This window comes from Vidua chalybeata, chromosome 7, assembly GCF_026979565.1.
Source record: "Vidua chalybeata isolate OUT-0048 chromosome 7, bVidCha1 merged haplotype, whole genome shotgun sequence".
Classification (NCBI taxonomy): Eukaryota; Metazoa; Chordata; class Aves; order Passeriformes; family Viduidae; genus Vidua; species Vidua chalybeata.
In genome coordinates this window covers 13,770,482-13,789,184 of record NC_071536.1, presented here as the reverse complement: position 1 = coordinate 13,789,184, position 18,703 = coordinate 13,770,482, and the positions used below count along the sequence as shown (strand labels likewise).

At 37.6% G+C, this 18,703-nt stretch overlaps 1 protein-coding gene across 3 annotated transcripts in view; it reads left to right on the top strand.

The window, feature by feature from the left end:
* PARD3B (par-3 family cell polarity regulator beta) overlaps positions 1–18,703 on the top strand; it is a 396,105-nt gene that overhangs the window by 194,470 nt on the left and 182,932 nt on the right. For all 3 annotated transcript variants that reach the window (XM_053947862.1, XM_053947861.1, XM_053947860.1), the window contains exons 11-13: positions 4,636–4,821; positions 10,743–10,913; positions 14,216–14,345. In XM_053947862.1, coding sequence (XP_053803837.1) covers positions 4,636–4,821; positions 10,743–10,913; positions 14,216–14,345 — 487 coding nt within the window. The remainder of the gene's footprint in view (positions 1–4,635; positions 4,822–10,742; positions 10,914–14,215; positions 14,346–18,703) is intronic.

Here is an 18,703-nt window from a genome sequence, read left to right as displayed (position 1 = left end):
ACCACATCCTCACAGGCCAACTCAGAAAGTGTGGACTGGGTGAGAGGACAGTGAGGTGTATTGAGAACTGGCTGAACAGTGGCACAGGGTCTCGTTGGATGCCTTGGAGTCCCCCAAGGTTCAATACTGGGCCCATTATTCATCAGTGCCTTGCGTGAAGGGGCAGATGCCTCCTGAGCAGGTTCGCTGCAAGGAGCGGCTGATCCCCCCGAGTTCTGTGCAGCCCTTCAAGGGACCCTGACAGGGTGGAGAGATGGGCAGGGAGGAGCCTTCTGAAATTCCCCAAAGTGAGCACAGGGTGCCACATCTGGGGAGGAACAGCCCCACACACCAGCACAGGCTGGGACTGGGCTGCTGGAGCAGCTCTGTGGGAAAGGACCTGGGGGTCCTGGTGAACAATAAGCTGTTCCTGAGCCATCAGTGAGCCCCTGTGGCCAAGAAGGCCAATGGGATCCTGGGGTGCATTAGGAAGAGCATTGCCAGCAGGTGGAGGGAGGAAATCCTGCCCCACTGCTCAGCCCTGGTGAGGCACATCTGGAGTGCTGTGTCCAGTTCTGGGCTCCTCAGCACAAGAGAGACACGGAGCTCCTGGAGCCAGTCCAGAGGATGGCAACAAAGATGATCAAGGAACTGGAGCATCTCTTGTATGAGGAAAGGCTGAGGGAGCTCAAGGTTGTGGAGTCTCCCTCACTGGAGATATTCAAGGACCACCTGGACACAGTCCTGTGCTAAGTGCTCCAGGATGACACTACTTGAGCAGGGGGATTGGGCCTGATGACCCACTGTTCTCCCTTCCAGCCTTACCTAATCTGGGACTTTGTGAAAGTCCCAGAGTCTGTAGGCCAGGCCATCTCAAAGCTCTAACCATCCTGAGGGAGCACCACTTAGCTATCTGGACTTCTATTTATGTGAAGATTTCTTGTTTATCCTGCTACAATTGAGTTACTTTCCTATGTCTGCTGTAGGGAATAGCTTCAGTGGTATACTATCATTTATTTCCTGAACTGCTGAGGTATGATACATTTATTATGGAAAATACATTATGTGGTTGTTGACTGGGTAATTTATAACAGAAAGATGTACGTTTTTTCCAGGCTAGAAACGTATTTGTGTTGCAGCTCATTTCATTCATTCTGTGTTTGAGTGAGTTCAGATTCTAGGATGATCTTGAGGTAAGAAGGGTTTCTAATAGAATTCAAGGTTTAATGCTTTGGAGAGGGTTTCCTCTCAATTCAGCTGATGGTGGTTGCTATATTGTAAAGTATTAATGTCTTGGGGTAATGTTTTAGCAAAGTCAGGGAAATAGAAGCAGTAGGAATGCAGCTCTGTGAGTCACTGTCAGCATTTAATATTCATACCTGCATATTCTAGGAACAGAGGCCATCATTCATTAAATTAGCTGCCCAAATGAAGCAGTTAATTGATGAGCTGTTAACTTAAGGATGGCTGGAGCTCTTTTTGTCATCAGTGAGAAAGTATTACTTGGGAAGAGCATTATGATCAGGACAATTATTTGAAAACATTTAGAAAGTATAGGATGAAATCAAGCTTCTAGGTTTTGTTCATCTCTTTTTTCTCCTTTGGTTTTCCTCCTTTCTGCTGCTCCTCACATCCTCTGACAAATAAGATTTTCAGTCTTGTATTTGCACCAAATAGTCTTGATGTTGTAGACTTATTACCAGGCATTTGCTATCAGATGCTGTACAGTGAGTAGCTGAGGAAAATTTTAAGGAAGTAAAGACAGAGTTTACTTGCCTTACAGTGAATTAATCATTGACTTGTAGGTATGCATCTCCTTTCCTCTTACCCATCCCTGTGAAATCTTTGAATTGACTTTCAGCCTCCATCATGGGTAACAAATTTTTGATAGTGACAAAGCTCAACATTATTTTAAAATCAGCTTTTGCTGAATCTTTGGATAAAGCTGAATATAAATAATGAAAAGGAGAAATGTTTGGGATGATTGGACTATGTTGAACAAGAAACTTGTGAAGGACTTTAAAAAATATTAGAGAGTTCTCCAGTAATAGGTAAAAGCATCTTACATTAAATTTACTGATGTTTTGATATGATTAAGTAATCTATTTCATAGAAAATTGTAGCAAGGAAAATGGTAGACAAATGTTACATATTCCAGTTTAAGTACTAAGGAAAACATAGGAAATGAAATACTGACAAAGTTTGCTGTACTTGTCTGGAGTCCTGCTGAACATATCTGGGCATGCATAGAGTGATATGGTAGGTTACTTAACAAGTACTAGTGCACAACATAATTATCTTAAAGGAAGCTGGGGAATGGAGAACACTAAACATCTCTGTTGGGTGACCAAATTCAGCTTTATACGAAGTCTTAGTTTGTACTGAGGTAGTGCTGTAAAGCACTTTGTGACTCTCTGGTTAAGCCAGGCAGGAGCACTGGGAGCTTTATGTCCTGTGCTAACAGCCCTGTCACTGCCTTTCTTGGGATATGGGCAAAGACACAGCCACAGTATTGACATAGACAAGGGGCAAGTCTAGTGCAGATGTCACAGGTTAAAGTGGAAGGAGAGCAGAAACATGCAGGAACTGCTTGTCTAAGGGAACAGGAAAGTAATAACAAGTCCTGCCCTAAAGGCAGGAGCCATCACATGTCTGAAACTCTGAGAAGAATTGCTTCTGTCCAGTTCTTGACAGGATGTGCCAGTTGAGTAGAGTTCTGATCTAAGAGTCCGGAATCAATTGACAAGAATATGTGCAAGTTGAAAAAAACCCAGAAGATTTGGCAGAAAATCTTGTATCTAAAACCTTGAGAAAGTTAAATGCAAAATGGTTATGTTAGAAGGCCAGTAGTGATTTTTTTACTTACACTGGTTGTTCTGAAGTCAGAGGAGGAATGTTTACAAGTTATCCTTCTGTATTGCTCACAGTTGTTACAAATCTATAGGTTTTGGGGGGGTTATGTTCAGGATGTCCATATCCAAAGCTGAGAAAGAAAAGTGACAGATGTGTGTAGCTGAGAATTCTGTACTTTTGGTGAAGAAAACCAGAGGCACAAATGTGTAACTTTGGTACTGGAGAGTAATGCTGGTATCAAGACAAATATCAGTGTTGATGCTATGCCATTTTTATATCTGGTGGTTAGGCAAACTGTATTGACTTTAATGTCATGTAGTTACATTCCAGGAAAAATTTAAACTTGATGCATATTGGGATTGAGTTTGATAGTCAGTTTTCTGGCTGATGTGATCCCTCTACCCAGTTGCTCCTCATCAGAGAAAGGACATCTGAAATAAATGCAAGTGTACTTAGGTGTTACTATTTCTTCAAGGTATTAATTTCTGCCCTTAGTTCTGGGGTCATACTTTTGTTGATCAGACAGCGTGATAGCTGAATGCACAGGTGTACTCCAACTGCTGAGGAAACATCTGTACTGCTGGCACCTTTGCTGACAATTGCGTTGATGCTGTCTGTACTGCAGCTTAGGTCCTGGAGGTGATCTGTCACTGGGGAAGAGGAGGAGTGGCCCAGCTACTGCACTCCTTGCATGTGGCCTCTACTTGAAAATTTAATGTAAGAATTTGACACCGTTGGAATCAGTAGTCAGTCATCTTCAACTTGTAATTGTCTGTGTGCTTCCTTTTCATAGTTTTTTTTCCTATTAATTTTTTAATACTACTGTTTCAAAGAATAGAAAATGTCCCAATGACAAGAAACAAAAGCTTATTAATTGTCTTAGAGTTACATGGTGAAGAAAAAATGGAATGAAATTGAATGTGTTGCATAACATTCTGCACTAACACTTTCCATGAACACTTCATGCTTCATTCCATAATAGGTCTCCTTGTCCTTGTTTTATTTTTGAGGTGTGCCAAGATAAATATTTCAGGCAAAACTTTGATTTTATTTAATTTTATGATTCTAATCTGCTTTTAAAAAGACAACCACGCTCCCTTCCCCTCTGCCCAGCAACAGACAGCCCTACAAAACTGCAGATACAGTGTACAGTAAAAGAAAGTTCTTTCTGATCTTCCCTAGCTGTGTATGCTTGACTTGACAGTCTTGTAAACAGCTCTCTAATCTAGAGAAAATCTTGGGATTAACCTATACCAGAAAGAAAAAGGAGCAATCAAACCTCTATGGAATCAAAGCATGTACTAAGGGAGTTAGTGCAGAATAAGTTACTGTGCTTTCAATTTTCACCTTTGCTTTTGTTACACCAGCTTTGCTCTGCAGACAGGTTTAAGGGAAGGATAATTTTTTAAGGATGAAACTCAATTTTCAAAGGGGAATGGGATTTAACAGTATAACTGTCATTATGGTTTGTGAGCTGCATGTAAAGATGTTGAGAGTTTTATGGCTTACATTTTTAATGCAGCTGTGTATAAACATCTTTTCTACATTCTGCTGCAACATTAGTTTTATATCATGTGGAACTAAGCTATTTTACCTTCTATTTAAACATATTCCCAGGTATCATTAAAAATAACATTTTAAGCTAGATCTTGTGACAAAATGTCAGCTAAATGCACTGTTGATTATAAAACTGTTTCTTCAAGCTATTTTCTGGAAAAGAAGACTATTTCTTATTGTACAGTTCTGTGGACACCACTCATGCTGACTTATCACCCCTATTTTCATGCTTGTTTTCTCCAACAGAAAGGAGAGCCAAACTGCAGTATTTTTTCTCCAGAAACCACAGAGCAGCTGACCTTTGAGATTCCTCTGAATGATTCTGGCTCTGCTGGACTTGGTGTGAGCTTGAAAGGCAACAAATCTCGGGAGACAGGAGCTGATCTTGGGATTTTCATCAAATCAGTTATTCACGGAGGTGCTGCTTTTAAGGTATGGAAGAGATGAATGTGTTAGAATGCTGTCATTTCTATGTTGAGGGCTGAATCTCACTTGAGAAGCATTCTAGAAACAAATACCTTTGTCACTTATTCCTTTGGGTGAACTACAAATCTAACATTTTGTCTCGTGGTTTCTGGGGTTGTGTGCGAAACAACAAAGTCTGCCAAAGTGAAATGAATTGGTGCAAACTTTAGGGAACGTTTGGATGCTGTAGGAAATGGGGAAAGGGAAGAAGGATAAGGATAGCTATGAGTGGAGGATGCCTTCCAGCCTCCCCACAGCCAACAGGAACAGTTTGGCTCAGTGACAGGGAAGTTGATACCTACAACTGTGTAAATAAAAAACTCTCATAATTTTCTTCTTTTTTATTCACAATATTTTATATTTATTTTTATATTTTACTGTATTAAAAATCTGTCTTGGTAGAGCTTGACATCAGTTGTGCAGGAGTTATCAATTGTTCCTGAAGTGGATTGAATTGGTAATATTAAATTGGTAAATGACAGTATTATGAGTTGTTCTGTTCCTTCTAAGCACCGTACAAAGACTGTTGTATATTTTATTATTAAAAGGTATTTGAGTTATTGTCTAATCTTTAGGGAATATGTTGACTGCATTTTTTTGCCCCAAATAAAACTTGAAAAAGGTAACTTCTCTGAATTGGAAACAAATTACTTAATCTTTCAGAGCTAGTATGTTTAACACCTGTAGAACCATAATGTAATTTTTGTCTTTTATCTCAGCAATTTTCTCTCTTCTGTGAAAATACCTTTTAATTCAGTGTTATGTAAACTGCTCTACTGACATCAGCCTGCTGAGTAAGACAATTCACAGCATTAAAACTTCAGTGATCATCTATTTACAGCAGCTAGTAAATAGCAATATTTCAAGGTTTTAGGTTTCATAAGAATGTTTAATAGTTCCTTGCTTCTGTTATTTACCTTTCCTAGTCTCACAGTTATTTCAAAGCTTGGATCTTCATCTGATTGGATTACACTAGAACTGAGTTAGCACACATTTGGCCAAATTAGGGCTGGATAAACTCAATTCATGTGCATGTCTTCTGCAGAGTACGACTTGTATTACTGTGGAAATGAGGCTGCCCTCTTTGTTTTCCCAGCTCCAGGTCCACACCAGTTGTAGCAGCAGTACATTGCCATGGATAAACTCCTTGTTTTGAATAGCCAAGCTGTGGAGCCATATTTCATGTTAGTGGGCTGACTGCCTGACGTGTCACATTGCGGACTCATAAGACAACATTTTCTCTGTATGTTTGCTACTGTCTATTCCCCCACAGCAACTCACTCCAGAGCAGTTAATTTTGGTTTGAGATGTCTGCAGACCACTAAAGAGGGACTTCTGTGCTCACCCCTGAGTGAACAGGCACAGTTAGTCACCATGACTGGGAGATTATTTTGTCTTGTGATGGCCTGTAGTCCCGTGACCTGTTCTCCATTCTACCTCATTATAACCCTTCCAGCAATTAGACCTGTGTTGTGATAATGGGTCTGAATGTAGGCTCCAAAGCAAATGAGACAGTAGCTGAGGCTCTGGCTTCAACCAGAACTGTTCAGAGACTCTGTCCTGTGAGCAAGTGCTCACAGAATGCAGTCATTTTGGCAATGTTTTAAGATTCAGAGTCTACTGTTGTGTAATGCATGGAGAACAGCTGGCTTTCTTCTGTCTAATGACCTTTACATAGAACACAACCTAATCAGTGGGTATTAACAATTAATAAAATTTCTTGTATCAAGTTAAAAAGCGTGCACATATTTGTGCATAAATATTTAAAGATGTCGTCCTATTGTCCTTATTTTAAATCTCTTCTTGGAGCAAGTTTTGAAATAAAAAGCCTTTCTTTCCAGCTGGTAGTTGTCCAGAGCATTTTCCCATGCTATTCGTTGGTATTCTCTGAAATGGATTATTATGGATTAAGACATGTGCATTTGCTTTTCAGTGTACAGTGCTTTCTTGGGAAACTGTCACAGGCGGAAATCTTAATCTCACTGACATAAGAATTCTTTCACTGTTTATCACTTCTGCATTTAGAATTTAAATTTTTTTTAATATTGGTGTATCATGCTAACAGAAGTATGAACTTTATCCCCTTGTCTATATAGTCACTGCTTGTCCTCAGAAGAAATGTAATACATAGAATTTCAACACATTTGTTTACTGATAAAGTAATTGCTCAGTCCTTCTAATGCTGTATAAAGGTTTTGAGACATTAAATTTCTTTTACCCATGTATTTCTTAGAATGAAGGGTAGACTATGGGATGCAGACCATCTTTTTTTGTTACCATTACTTGTTATTGGCTTGATCCAAGGTCTGAAGAGAGGCTAATATTTTTAATTTTTTTGATATATTAACACATTAATCTAGCTCCAGTGTGTTAGTGGCATTGCAAGGTGTAGTAGGGGACATTTTAAAAATCATAATGGAAAACTTTACTATTTAATTCTATCTCTTATGATTTTTCTTTTGTCCTAGCTAAAGGTTTTAGAAAATGTCAATGCATGTAGCATCATACATGCTATAATAAGACTCAGTCCTCTTTAATGCTCTGCCTACAAAATCAAACAAAATAAAAATGCCTTAAAAGTTCCAGGTTTGTATTCTAACACTGTAATGTATCCCACAGGAATAAAACCAGTTGCTTTTGCTGATTGAACCATTATGTCCCTTCTTGACCTTCTTTTGTAATTTTGAAGTATCTATTTTTTAACATCCCTAAGATAAAGAGGTTACTGGAGTACTTGATATTTTTACTTATGCAGAGCCTTTCATGTGAAGAAAACAAACATTTGACTGTGTTTAAATACATCGTCATTCCCCCTAATTTTGGGGATTTCAGCCTTGTTCACCTTGAGACATCTTGGCTTTTGACTTACAATGCATTCCTGAGGATCAGGTACTTGAAATCCACTGCAGCTGAAATGAAACAGAGCCATTACAAGAAATAATGTAATATTTTCTCTGTGTGCATTTGTTCAAATGCAAATGGTGGAGCTCAAACATCCTTGGTCCTTCTGAGTGCTGCAATAAACATTGCTCGTTGTGTGCAGTGGATGGGGAAATTGGATAATTCCAATAATTGCCATTAGGGCATTTCTGACAGAAATGTCATCTGTGTGATAAGGGAAATAGCTTATTGTGCCTTGATTAAAAAGATAAGTCCCTGAAGATCATGGCATTATATCTTCCTGCTCTACTGTAAATAGTGGGAGTCTTGTGAATGCCTGTGAAGAATATGGCAGCCATGTGGTGGTAGATTCTGCCCCTTGCTGTGAGTCATCATAAAAAACCCAGCATTTTTTTAATAAGTGAGGGAAGAATAACATCAACTTCTATTAGAATAGCTCACTCACAGTTCCAGAGATGGCATTTGAAAACTGTTCTGCTGAAATGCCAAATGTTGTTTTCCTGCTCAAAAGCCACAAAGAAACCTACCTCTCAGAGATGAAAGAAGAAACGTGTTAAAACAACATTTAGCTTGTTTTGAGCCAAGCAGATTTTCAAGCAGTTCAGGCTTCCAAACCAGGCCATAACACAAGGGATGTGAAAATCTGTGTTTGGAAACTGTTTAGACGTGGGGATTTTTTTTCCTGGTCTCTAAAAAGGCAAAAGGTTTTTCTGTGAAGTAACTTCTGCCTGTTGTGTGATTGATCAACATTTATGAATGATGCAAATTTTTTTCTTCTATCACAATTGAAGTGTCAAATTCAAGTTGAATTTTTCATTTAAATGCTGCACGTAACAGAGGGGCAAGAAGGGAGGATGCATCAAAAGAAACCTTTTAAGAAGTAATGTAATTAAAAAACAAAGAAATCTAGAGTCTCATACAGAAATACTACAAAGAAAATTAAAAACTGGGTCAATACAGAGCCTTGTGAGGCTCAGTGATTCATTTAAAAATGCATGCTGTGTTCAGGACAGTCGCATACGTAACTGATGTAGTCGTGACAAGATGCATTTGGCATTGTATTTGTATAGACTTTAGAAAGAAACTTTACCAGATATTTAATACATGGTGGTTTTTTTCCAGAAAGGAAAAACAGTAATCCAAGAAACTCTAGGACCATAGGGGGAGGACATGAAGACCTGTAAAATTTTCGAAGTTTTACAGAAATTTACAAAAAATAAGATATTTCTTCCTTAAATTCCTGTCGCTCTGAATAGCTCCATTCATTTCAGCAAATTTTGATTGGACACAGAGGAATTACAACATGTGCAAATAATAAAATTTCTGGTTCAGCAATTTTAACTCTTGTCTCCCTAAACTTAAGCTCTTGGCATCATTCGGATGTAGAGAAAGGGTGGGGTTAACTTACTGACTTTGACTGTATATACATCTGAGTTGGCATAAAGTATTCAACAGAGAGGTGGAAGAGGTTTCAGTATCTCTTCCAAATGGCCTCTCTGTTTTCTATCCTCCATTCCCACCCCCTCTCAAGAAAAGTTTTATTTCTCTTCATTTTCCTTTTCTGAGTGACTCATCTCCTAATTATTTCTTTCCATCTTCTTGTCCATCCCAGTTTATTTTGGATTTTGTTATATACTGGTTTTTTTCAGCTTTGTGGTAATCTGTACTCTGCTGTATAAATGATGATATTCAGTTCCAACAAAAATAACACTTAATAAACCTGGGTGTGTCACAGCTACTGTAACTCACTCAAAAATGACTTAGACTTGGCAGCAATAGCAGAATAGTGAATTGAATATCTTAGTTACAGAAAAAAATAGAAATCAGATACTATATATATTTTGTATTGCTCAGATCCATGAAATATGTAAACAGTTTGGATGGGTGCCTTATGAAGAGTTTGTGCTGAACCTGTAAATCAGACTCAACCAAGCACTATATTTCTGTGCAAGATCTTCCCTGCTATTGTTTCTTCACCACCTTATATCAGATGTCTTTGGTTTCTTACTCCTTCTCCTCCTTGTTTGAGGTCTGATGCCAACCTGCTAATTGTGAACTTGACAAGCTTTGAAAGCAATTCCTCTGTCTCAATTAAATAGGCCTTATTTTCTGGTTAAAGAGAGAAACGTCCATGGCATGCCGTTTTATGAAAAGAAATAAATCACAGATCATAATGACAACAGCAATAGGACTCCTAAATCACAAAATAGCAGTGTCCACAATTTTATTACACCCACAAATGTCACCTTGGCAAATGAAGCTGAATTACTTTTTCAAAGCATAGGTTACTTGATATGGCTCAATCCTAATTTTGTTATTGGCAGCAGTTTTGGATGTTGTAAAATAGGGATAGCATTAATTAGTAAGGATGCTTAAGTTTTAGTGACCATTCTGTACTGAGGACGCTGGCCCTTGTGATGGCATGAGAATTTTGACAAGATACACGCCAATAAGATTGTAAGACAATTTTTTGAGCTATTTCTTACCAGATCTTAATAGCAGATAATAATGCATGAAAAATACATTGTAGTACTCCTTTGTGGTTGCAGTGTGGATACTAATAGTTATAGTGTGGGCCCTTTAAACTAACAAAAAGCTTCTTTTCTCTTTTATTGAGGATAGGATGGGTGGGTTCTTTTTTTTTTTGTGGTTTATATTATTTGGTTTTGTGTGTTTGGTTTGGGTTCTTTCTTAATTATTTAATTGTTTTAACTGATACAAATAAACTGCAAATGCAAGAAAAACAGCAGTCTGTGCATGAATGTCTATGTTTGTACTTGCAGTATGAACTCTTTACAAAAATGTAGTGAATAGAGGGAGACAATTGCCAATTACTGGAGACAAAGTTATTTCTGGCACTGTCCAGTCTTTTATTTATTCAGTTACAGGAGCAATGTTTGATTGTCTGCATTGTGCTTTCCCATATGCAGCACCTCTGCTTAATAATTCTTGTTTTCTTTTAAATTGTCTTTGTTTTTGGCTTGCAGGACGGTCGTTTGCGAGTAAACGATCAGCTGGTTGCAGTGAATGGGGAGTCGCTCCTGGGCAAGTCCAACCACGAGGCCATGGAAACGCTCAGGCGCTCCATGTCCATGGAGGGCAACATTCGGGGCAGGATCCAGCTGGTCGTGCTCCGCAGGCTGGAGGTGCACACAGAGGTGAGGCAGTAAATGCATTTGTTAGATTAGTGTTGTTCCAGTCCCAGTGGTTTTGCACATAAGAGATGATGACTGAAGTCTTGGTCACAGAGAGCTTCTCCTGGCAGAATTAATTCTCCCCTGGAGAGAAAGACTCACAAATTGTTTCTGGTTGATATCTCCTGGTCTTGCTGTTCTTGTTGAGACTAGACTAAAAGTTTCTTCTTATTTTGATTCAACAAAATATGATTCCAAAAAAGTTAATTTAGGATTAATATATTGATGTAGTTTTGACTATCTGCTACCTCCTCAAGGGAATTGCTGGGATACAGGCAGTTTAAATTATTCTGATTTCATTTGTTGTTATAATCAGAGACTTGAATATCTTATTGTGACTAGGATTTTGCTTTACTCTTGCTTTTTCTTTTTCATATAGTATTTAATTTTTTTAAGTGTGTTTTTCTGGTGGACTTGTATTGCTTTTTTTTTTTTTTTCCTCTTGATCTTCAAGGTATTAAATATTTTCCTTTTCCTGGTCAGATGAAGATTTCTTCAGGATGGGTTTCTGAGTTGATTAAGATAAAATCTATTTAAGAAAGGTAACAAAATAAGGAAAAAGATGTTTTTAACTATTATGTTTTCTAGACATCATATAAATTCATGTTTGGCAGTCACTTCTTATTTTGAAAAAGATTGGTTTCATGATCTCTCTTGCTCCCTCTTTCATTCATGCATGATGCACACACATATGCACACTCTTTTCTCATCTTTACATAGATAATATACATGTATACTGTCTGCCTTTTCTATACACCCCAGTTTTAATTTTAACCCTTGAGGAAATATTTTTAAAAGTTTTAAGTACCTATAGAGTTCTCTAAAATTTAAGTATGTACAAATGGATTTGGGGTGTAAAAGGTTGGGATAAATCTCATTATAGAATTCCAAGATATTTCAAGCATCTTATTTAATGAGCATTACTGGAACATTTTAAAAACAATCGTGTTTCTGGCTGTATTTGCATAAAATTCCAGAGGGAGGAAGAGGATGCAGTGTCTTGTAATTTAATTGACTCTGAAATATTTTTCTGATAACTTTCTATGTAATTTACTACCATCATTTATTGATTGAGAAATGGATTTAGATATATATAATTTCCCAAATAGTATGCTCTTACCTTGTTGGGAGGACACTGGAAAAGCCTCATGATGTCAATTGTGCCAGGAAAATATGAAAAGTATCCATTAGCAGTTCTGGAAGATGTTAGAGGAAAACACATTTTTGTTTTCCTTTTATATGTGACAGCATCCTGCTCTAAGGAAGAATTATGAAGTATATGTTATATTTATTGTACACTTTTGGGATACAAGAAAGATAGCTCACCTTGAAGGAAAGTTCAGTCCTGTGAGTTCTCTTTTTTTAACTAAAGCTACTTCTTTTTAAAAAGCTTCCAATCAAACATCAGATTGACCTAGTAATAGTATGGGGCTGCTTTTTATAGTTAAGTGTATAGTTTTGAATATTATCCAGATGTATGAAGGAGGTAAATAGTCTTGACTCATGCCCTATGAAGAATGCATAATGAGGTCTTGATTGAATCAAATTCATTTTAGACAGGAATTAATTTTTATAGGGTAGTCTTTGCGTTCAATTGTAATCCCATTTGAGTCTGGAGACCACAGCAGAAATGGGTTGGTGCCCATCCTTCCCTTTCCCCAAAGCAGCTACCCGAGCACTACATCTCAGCTTGGCAGAAGAGGAATATGTTTAGAAATGCATTATTGTTTTTATTGGGCAGGACACTAATGGAGGTCTTCCATGACAGCTATGTTTTATAAGCTGAATGCTCAAATTAGGTTGGTTACTGATCAGTTGTTGGGATATTGATTGTGTCATTTATCAAAGAGCTGGAAAAGCAGATTTGTTGTTGCTGTTAATTCAAGGCTCCTTATCCCACTGTGTCTCCAATGGATAGTTTGAAAAAGCAGTAAAAGTGGACTCTATGACCTAAGGAAGCTGATGTAAACTAAAGACTCCAGTTCAAGAGGAAACACAACAGACAGTGCCTGTGGGGTGTGTGTGTGTGTTTCTCTATGGAGATTGAAAATACTCTTTTCAAATGGCTGATTCTGCACTGAGGAAAAGAGAATGTTACACATGCCACCTGTCCACTAAGCTTTGAAGCCATATGGTCAGCATGAGCATCCCAGCACTGTTTTTTGTTCTGAGGTGCAAGTTTTCCATTTTATTATGCTTATTTCCATTGTATTTATTCTATCACTATTTTATTACTATTTTTTTAAGTTGCATTATTTTATTTTTATTATTAAGCTTAAAAAGCAGGTTGCAAGGAGGTGTAGCATGCTGTCCTTCCTTATGTCTTGGTTTGCAGGCACTCACTTGCCAATACATCAAAACTCTTGCATCATTTTAAAAATAAATTACATGGGTTAGATACATGCATTTCTTCTGTAGATGTGACTGTGGAATTTTAAAATATGTATATTTAGTATAACATTTGCTGACATAATGAGCATGCAGTTTAAAAATAGAAGCCAGTTGGATCCTGCTTCAAAAAAACAGATATAAAATCACAGAACATATAAAGGTTGCTTTGAAAACTAGCCATAATATTTCCCCTGTGTGGGTTTTTGGTTTTCCCTGAATAATGACTATGGAAATGTCTTTCTGGGTCTGTCCCAGCTTTAGAAACTGTGATTTTTTTTTTCTCCAACTTTTTTCTTTTGAGCAACTGCTCAGGAGAATAAATTAGGCACTATGGCATGTATGGGGGTGGGGGGAAGGAAATGTCTCAAAAGAAAAGCTGACTAGAGGTGTGACAGGAGTTTGTTTAGCTGCTAGCCAGAAGACCTGCGTTTGGGAGTTTGGTGTAACTCCTTACTTGCAAAACTGTTCTAGTGTGTGATCATCAGAACATATGTACTCAGTCTCGGGGAGAAGGGAACCAGCTGGCTGGCAGAAAAATACCATTGGCATTGCCCATGTTCTTGTGTTGACAATGTCACAAGCTGCCCTCCCAGATGGAGAATTTGAATGAAGCCAGTTGTGGGTCATAAAAAAAACCTTCATTTTTGTGCATCATTCTTAATGGTTGTTATTGCTTGGATGTTGTTATTTCATGGTGAGCAAAACCAGACTGCAATTTTGAAGAGCTCTCTCAAGTTTCTCATTTGAGAGGACGCAATATACAGTGAACACATTATATCACACTGTCCATGCACTGTCTGCAGTGATGGATGCTCTTCTGCATTGTTAAATATGTAAATTTTGTGTTGCAATGTGTGGTTCTGTTTTTCCCTTAGGAACGCTCAGACCAGGGAGTCTTTCAAAAATCAGCCTTTGACGGGAGTCATAACTTCACAGCTGCTTCCCGACGCAATGATACCATTCTCCAGCAATTTGTAACATGCAGCACTCAGGAAGGAATAAAAGGTAGTCTCTACATATCCATCTCTGTGCTGAGACAGAGAGTGCTTTGTGGTTTTGTTTCCTGAAATCCACAGCCACCAAAAGCAGTTAATTAGAGTAAGTGCACACTATGTTACTTTGAGGCTTGAAGATCCAGCGAGGGTGGGAGAGCTGACTCAGAAGTTGTGAATGAGATTCCTGGCACAAATTCCAGTTTAAGTAACAGTTTCTAGCTCGCTGCCCCAACACGTAAGGCTGGATAAAAAACAAATGATGAGTGCAAAATATATGTTGTCAAAATGTTTATTTTCTATATATCCTTAATGAGCGCAATGATTTTTACATTTAATTTTTAGATTATGTCCTAGGTTATTATAGGCTTAATTAATTTATACTAAAACATGATGTTCGAAATGTGCACTTGCTTATTTTAGACTTTAAGGTAAAATGTGTTCAAAGGTTAGAAACATTCCCTTAATTTACAAATTGGAATTATATTAATGAACTCATTAAAAAGAATTAGGTAATTGTGTAAACTGTGCAAAGAAAACCTACATGTGGGAGCATTTGGAAGCATACAAGTAAGAGCATTCAAGGCGACTTCTTTTCCTGTCTTTTTTAATTTCTGATGGCATTCTGTACTATCTGTCCAATTTGCTCCTGACTCAGCAAAGTACTAGTTATTTGAAAAGTTTAAGTATTTGTGATGGTCTTGACCCCTATCCTTTTAAGTGTGCTCTCATTCTTCAAGTCAAGCACGTAGTTAAATACTTTTCAGTAGGGAAAAAAGATTTTCTTTGATGTAGTTGAATTATGCATGATCTTTCCCACTTTCCTAGACAACTGTGGAATCAGGGTAGCCTGCAAAAGTAATTTCATAGGCTGCTGTGATGACTGTGTGGGATACTTTTAATCAAAACCAAAGAGCCCTTATCTGTAAAATTTAAGAGAAACTCCCATAGAATTTAGGTGTAACTTATTTGTGTTGACTTCAATATTTTCACAGTGTGACTCCAAGCAAAGAATTAGGTCTGAAGCATTGTAAATATTCAAAGATCAGATCCTTTTGCTTAGATCTACCTTATGTTTCTCTTGTTTGGAATTTATGCTCATTCTGTAGTTTCAGGAGAAAAGGGTCCAATCCTTAGAGTTAGCCGGCTCTGTAGAGTTGGGCATTACCAAAGAAATATCAGAAAGCAGCAAATACCTTTAAATGCTTTCTTAAAAACCATAAAAACAAATGCTCTGAAGCCATAGATGCAGATGAATGGCAACTGCTAACCTGTCACTTGAATTCAAAACAAAGTATGGGGAAGAGTTGTACTTTCACATAAGGATTCTTCAAGTGCAATCCAAAAATCAGGATGGCTCGTTTTCAGCTCAGTCATAAAATTATTTTAAATAGGCTTCTTTTTAGTTAAAGAATTATGGTAAGAAGGCATCATAGCAAAAAAAGTGATGGCCTCAGAAGAGAACGTGTCACATGTGAAAAGGAAGCTTTGGAGTGCTGCTGGCACAGGGAGTGTTTGGCATGGCTGGGTCTTCACAGCCATGTCTTGGAAAGTGGTCGGAATTGGAGTCAGTAGACGAAAGATGGCAAAGATGTTGCTACCACTTGCTCAGGATATCATTGTATTCTGATTTCTGTTGAAGATTTGGCATTTGATGAGTAAAATTTCCGTGATCTTAATGGAAAACTGCATAAGCACTTGCAGCAGGAGGGCTGTGGGACGGCTCTGATAAGAAATTGTTTTGGTGAAAGACAATTTGGGCTTAAGCTAGTCTCACACATTGCAGAAATATTTCTCTTATTTTGAAATCATAGTATTAATTACTATTGAGCTAATGCTCATTCTGCTTTCCATATGAGTCTGTCACCTATTTCCTACTATCACTGGTTTAAATATTTTTTTGCATTGTTTCTTTAAAAGTTTTGTCCTCAATGTTTCAAGGCATCTGTAAGGGTGAAACTCTTTGGCTGTGCACAACACTCCTTTACCTCAGCTATGAACTTTAGGTTGTGTGTCTGTTTAAGGACATGAGCCACAGACCGAGTGAGCTTCTTGTGTCAAGCAGGAACAGATCCTTATACATGCTCACAGTGTGCTGTCTACATCTTGAATGTACCAACGTGCAGTTGGTACATTTTTACAAAGAATAATAAAACACAGAAGAGATTCTTAATATAATATGGGATCTGATGTAAGAATTTAATGTAGGAGCTGTATTATGTTTCATAAACTGTCACTTTCTTAATTAATGTTTTCTAATAAGTTATTTCCAGTACCATTCACTGCTCCTACCAATAAAAATCTTATAAAAGCTCAGCAAAAATACACTGAAGCTTGGCCTACTAATATTACTGTCTCTTTTAAGAGTCTTTTTTATTATACATGAGCAAGAAAAACTAATGTCTGAGGAAAAGTGCTTATAGCCAAAACATTACATTTTGTCTTGCCTGTGGATATTTAAATAAAGGGAGAGGGAATAGTGATCCAATATTGAAATGCCAGTGTTTGTTCTATTTTTGCATGAATAACACTTGCTGCCTTCAGGTCTTCACTTCTTTTGCTGCCAAGCTGTTTCACGGTGTTTTTTAGAACAATCTTTTTGAGAATTGATACTTCAGTGCCAGCAGCTTTACATTTCTGGTGTTGAAAGATTACTGGAATGTGTTTCATTAGAGGTTCTGATATATTTCTTATAACCCTATATTATAAATAGTTATAGGGAAAATGCTGTCATCTCTCTGTTAAGTACTAAAATAATCAAACTTTTGCTACTACCATAGCCTGCTGAATCCTCATGGTTGTACAAGCACCCCTGTTTCATACATACGTGGTAACATCAGGATAGAACATTAAGAAGTGAAATTTTTAATTATTTAGAATTTCCTTGTAAATGCTGCACATGTATTATAGACAGACTCAATTTTTACTCTGCCTGAGTTACTCTTTTTTACTCTCTTAGTCTATTTAATATCTGAAAATTCAATACATTTTGTTCAGTGCTTAGATTTATCTGGATCTGTTAGGGTCATTTCCTGAGGTCTTGAACATAGAGCCAGTGACTGCCCCTTAGGTTAAATTCTCTCACTCTCTGGCTGCTGCTCCCATTTTACTGGGAGCTGTAATCCCTTGTGATCATTTCCGATTCACTGAGGAAGTCTGACGTTTTTCTGTGTATATCCTTTTGTTACTGTAAAAAAAATACCAATGGTAACCCATGATCAAACAGCCTTGGTGAAATGATGTACCAATTACTGTGAATCAAGTTAGTATAACTGCATGATATGCTCAGTCTCCTGCCACAGCTATAGGAGTCTGCTCAAAAAGGCTAACCACAGTGTAAGTGTGGTGTGGCTCTACTTTTTTTTTAGTTTGTTGGTTTTTTTGTGGGTTTGGGTTTTTTTTTTTTTTTTAGGTGTTTTTCGTTTTTTCATTTGTGGTTTTTTTTCTTTTTTCTTTGGGTGGAGGGGGGTGTTATTTTTTTTCCATCAGGCATCTCTTTCCTACTTTTGATAATCAGTGGTTTAGGGACTTCCTAAGTCAAAGGTTCTGTCTAAACAGAACCATGGGCCATGGATACATCTCTAACTTTTGGTACATTTTTAAAATATTGGTCTTTTTCAAAATACTTTTTTCCGAAGTATCTTCATGGCAGTGAGTTCTGTGAAAAACACAATTTTGTGTTTGTCCTAGGCGTGCTACTTGATAGTTAAACTAGTTGCCTTCTTGTTACTGTGCATGAAATGATGGGAGCTTCCTTTTCACCTTAAGCATGGCTTCTACAGTTTCATAGACTCCTCTTGTATCCCCTTTTATTGCCTCTTTCTCTAAACTAAAGAATCCTAATCTGTGGTCCTTGTAGGAGTGTTTATGCTTGTGTCCAACTATCCTTGCTACCTTTTCAATACGCTTCTGAATTATACTACATAATTTTTCAGATAGGAAGAATGAAACCTTAGACACTTTAAAAATGAGGCACACCATTAACTATTGAATTCTAGTTGGAGTGTTTGGACATTTTTGCACTTGTAAATGATTGCTTCCCTTTGACATCACTAAGCATATATTGAAATAACAATGCAGTGCACATCTAGTGTGCTGTTAGAGAGCTGTAAGAGCCTTTGGGTAAGTCTCAGGAGTGCATCACTTTGCAGTCTCTGACAGGGAATCTCACCTGCATTTCTTACTAATGTCCTGCAGCCTTTTTGCAGAACTTTGTAGTCTCCTTTTACTTCTCATTTGTTTCCTGTTCTTAAATTCAAACCTAAAAGAATAGGCATCACAGTGCCTATGTGTGTATGTAAGGTAGCATACCTTATTTTACATCAGACTGGCAATCATTTTTTAAGGTCTCATCAAAACTTTCTTCCTCAT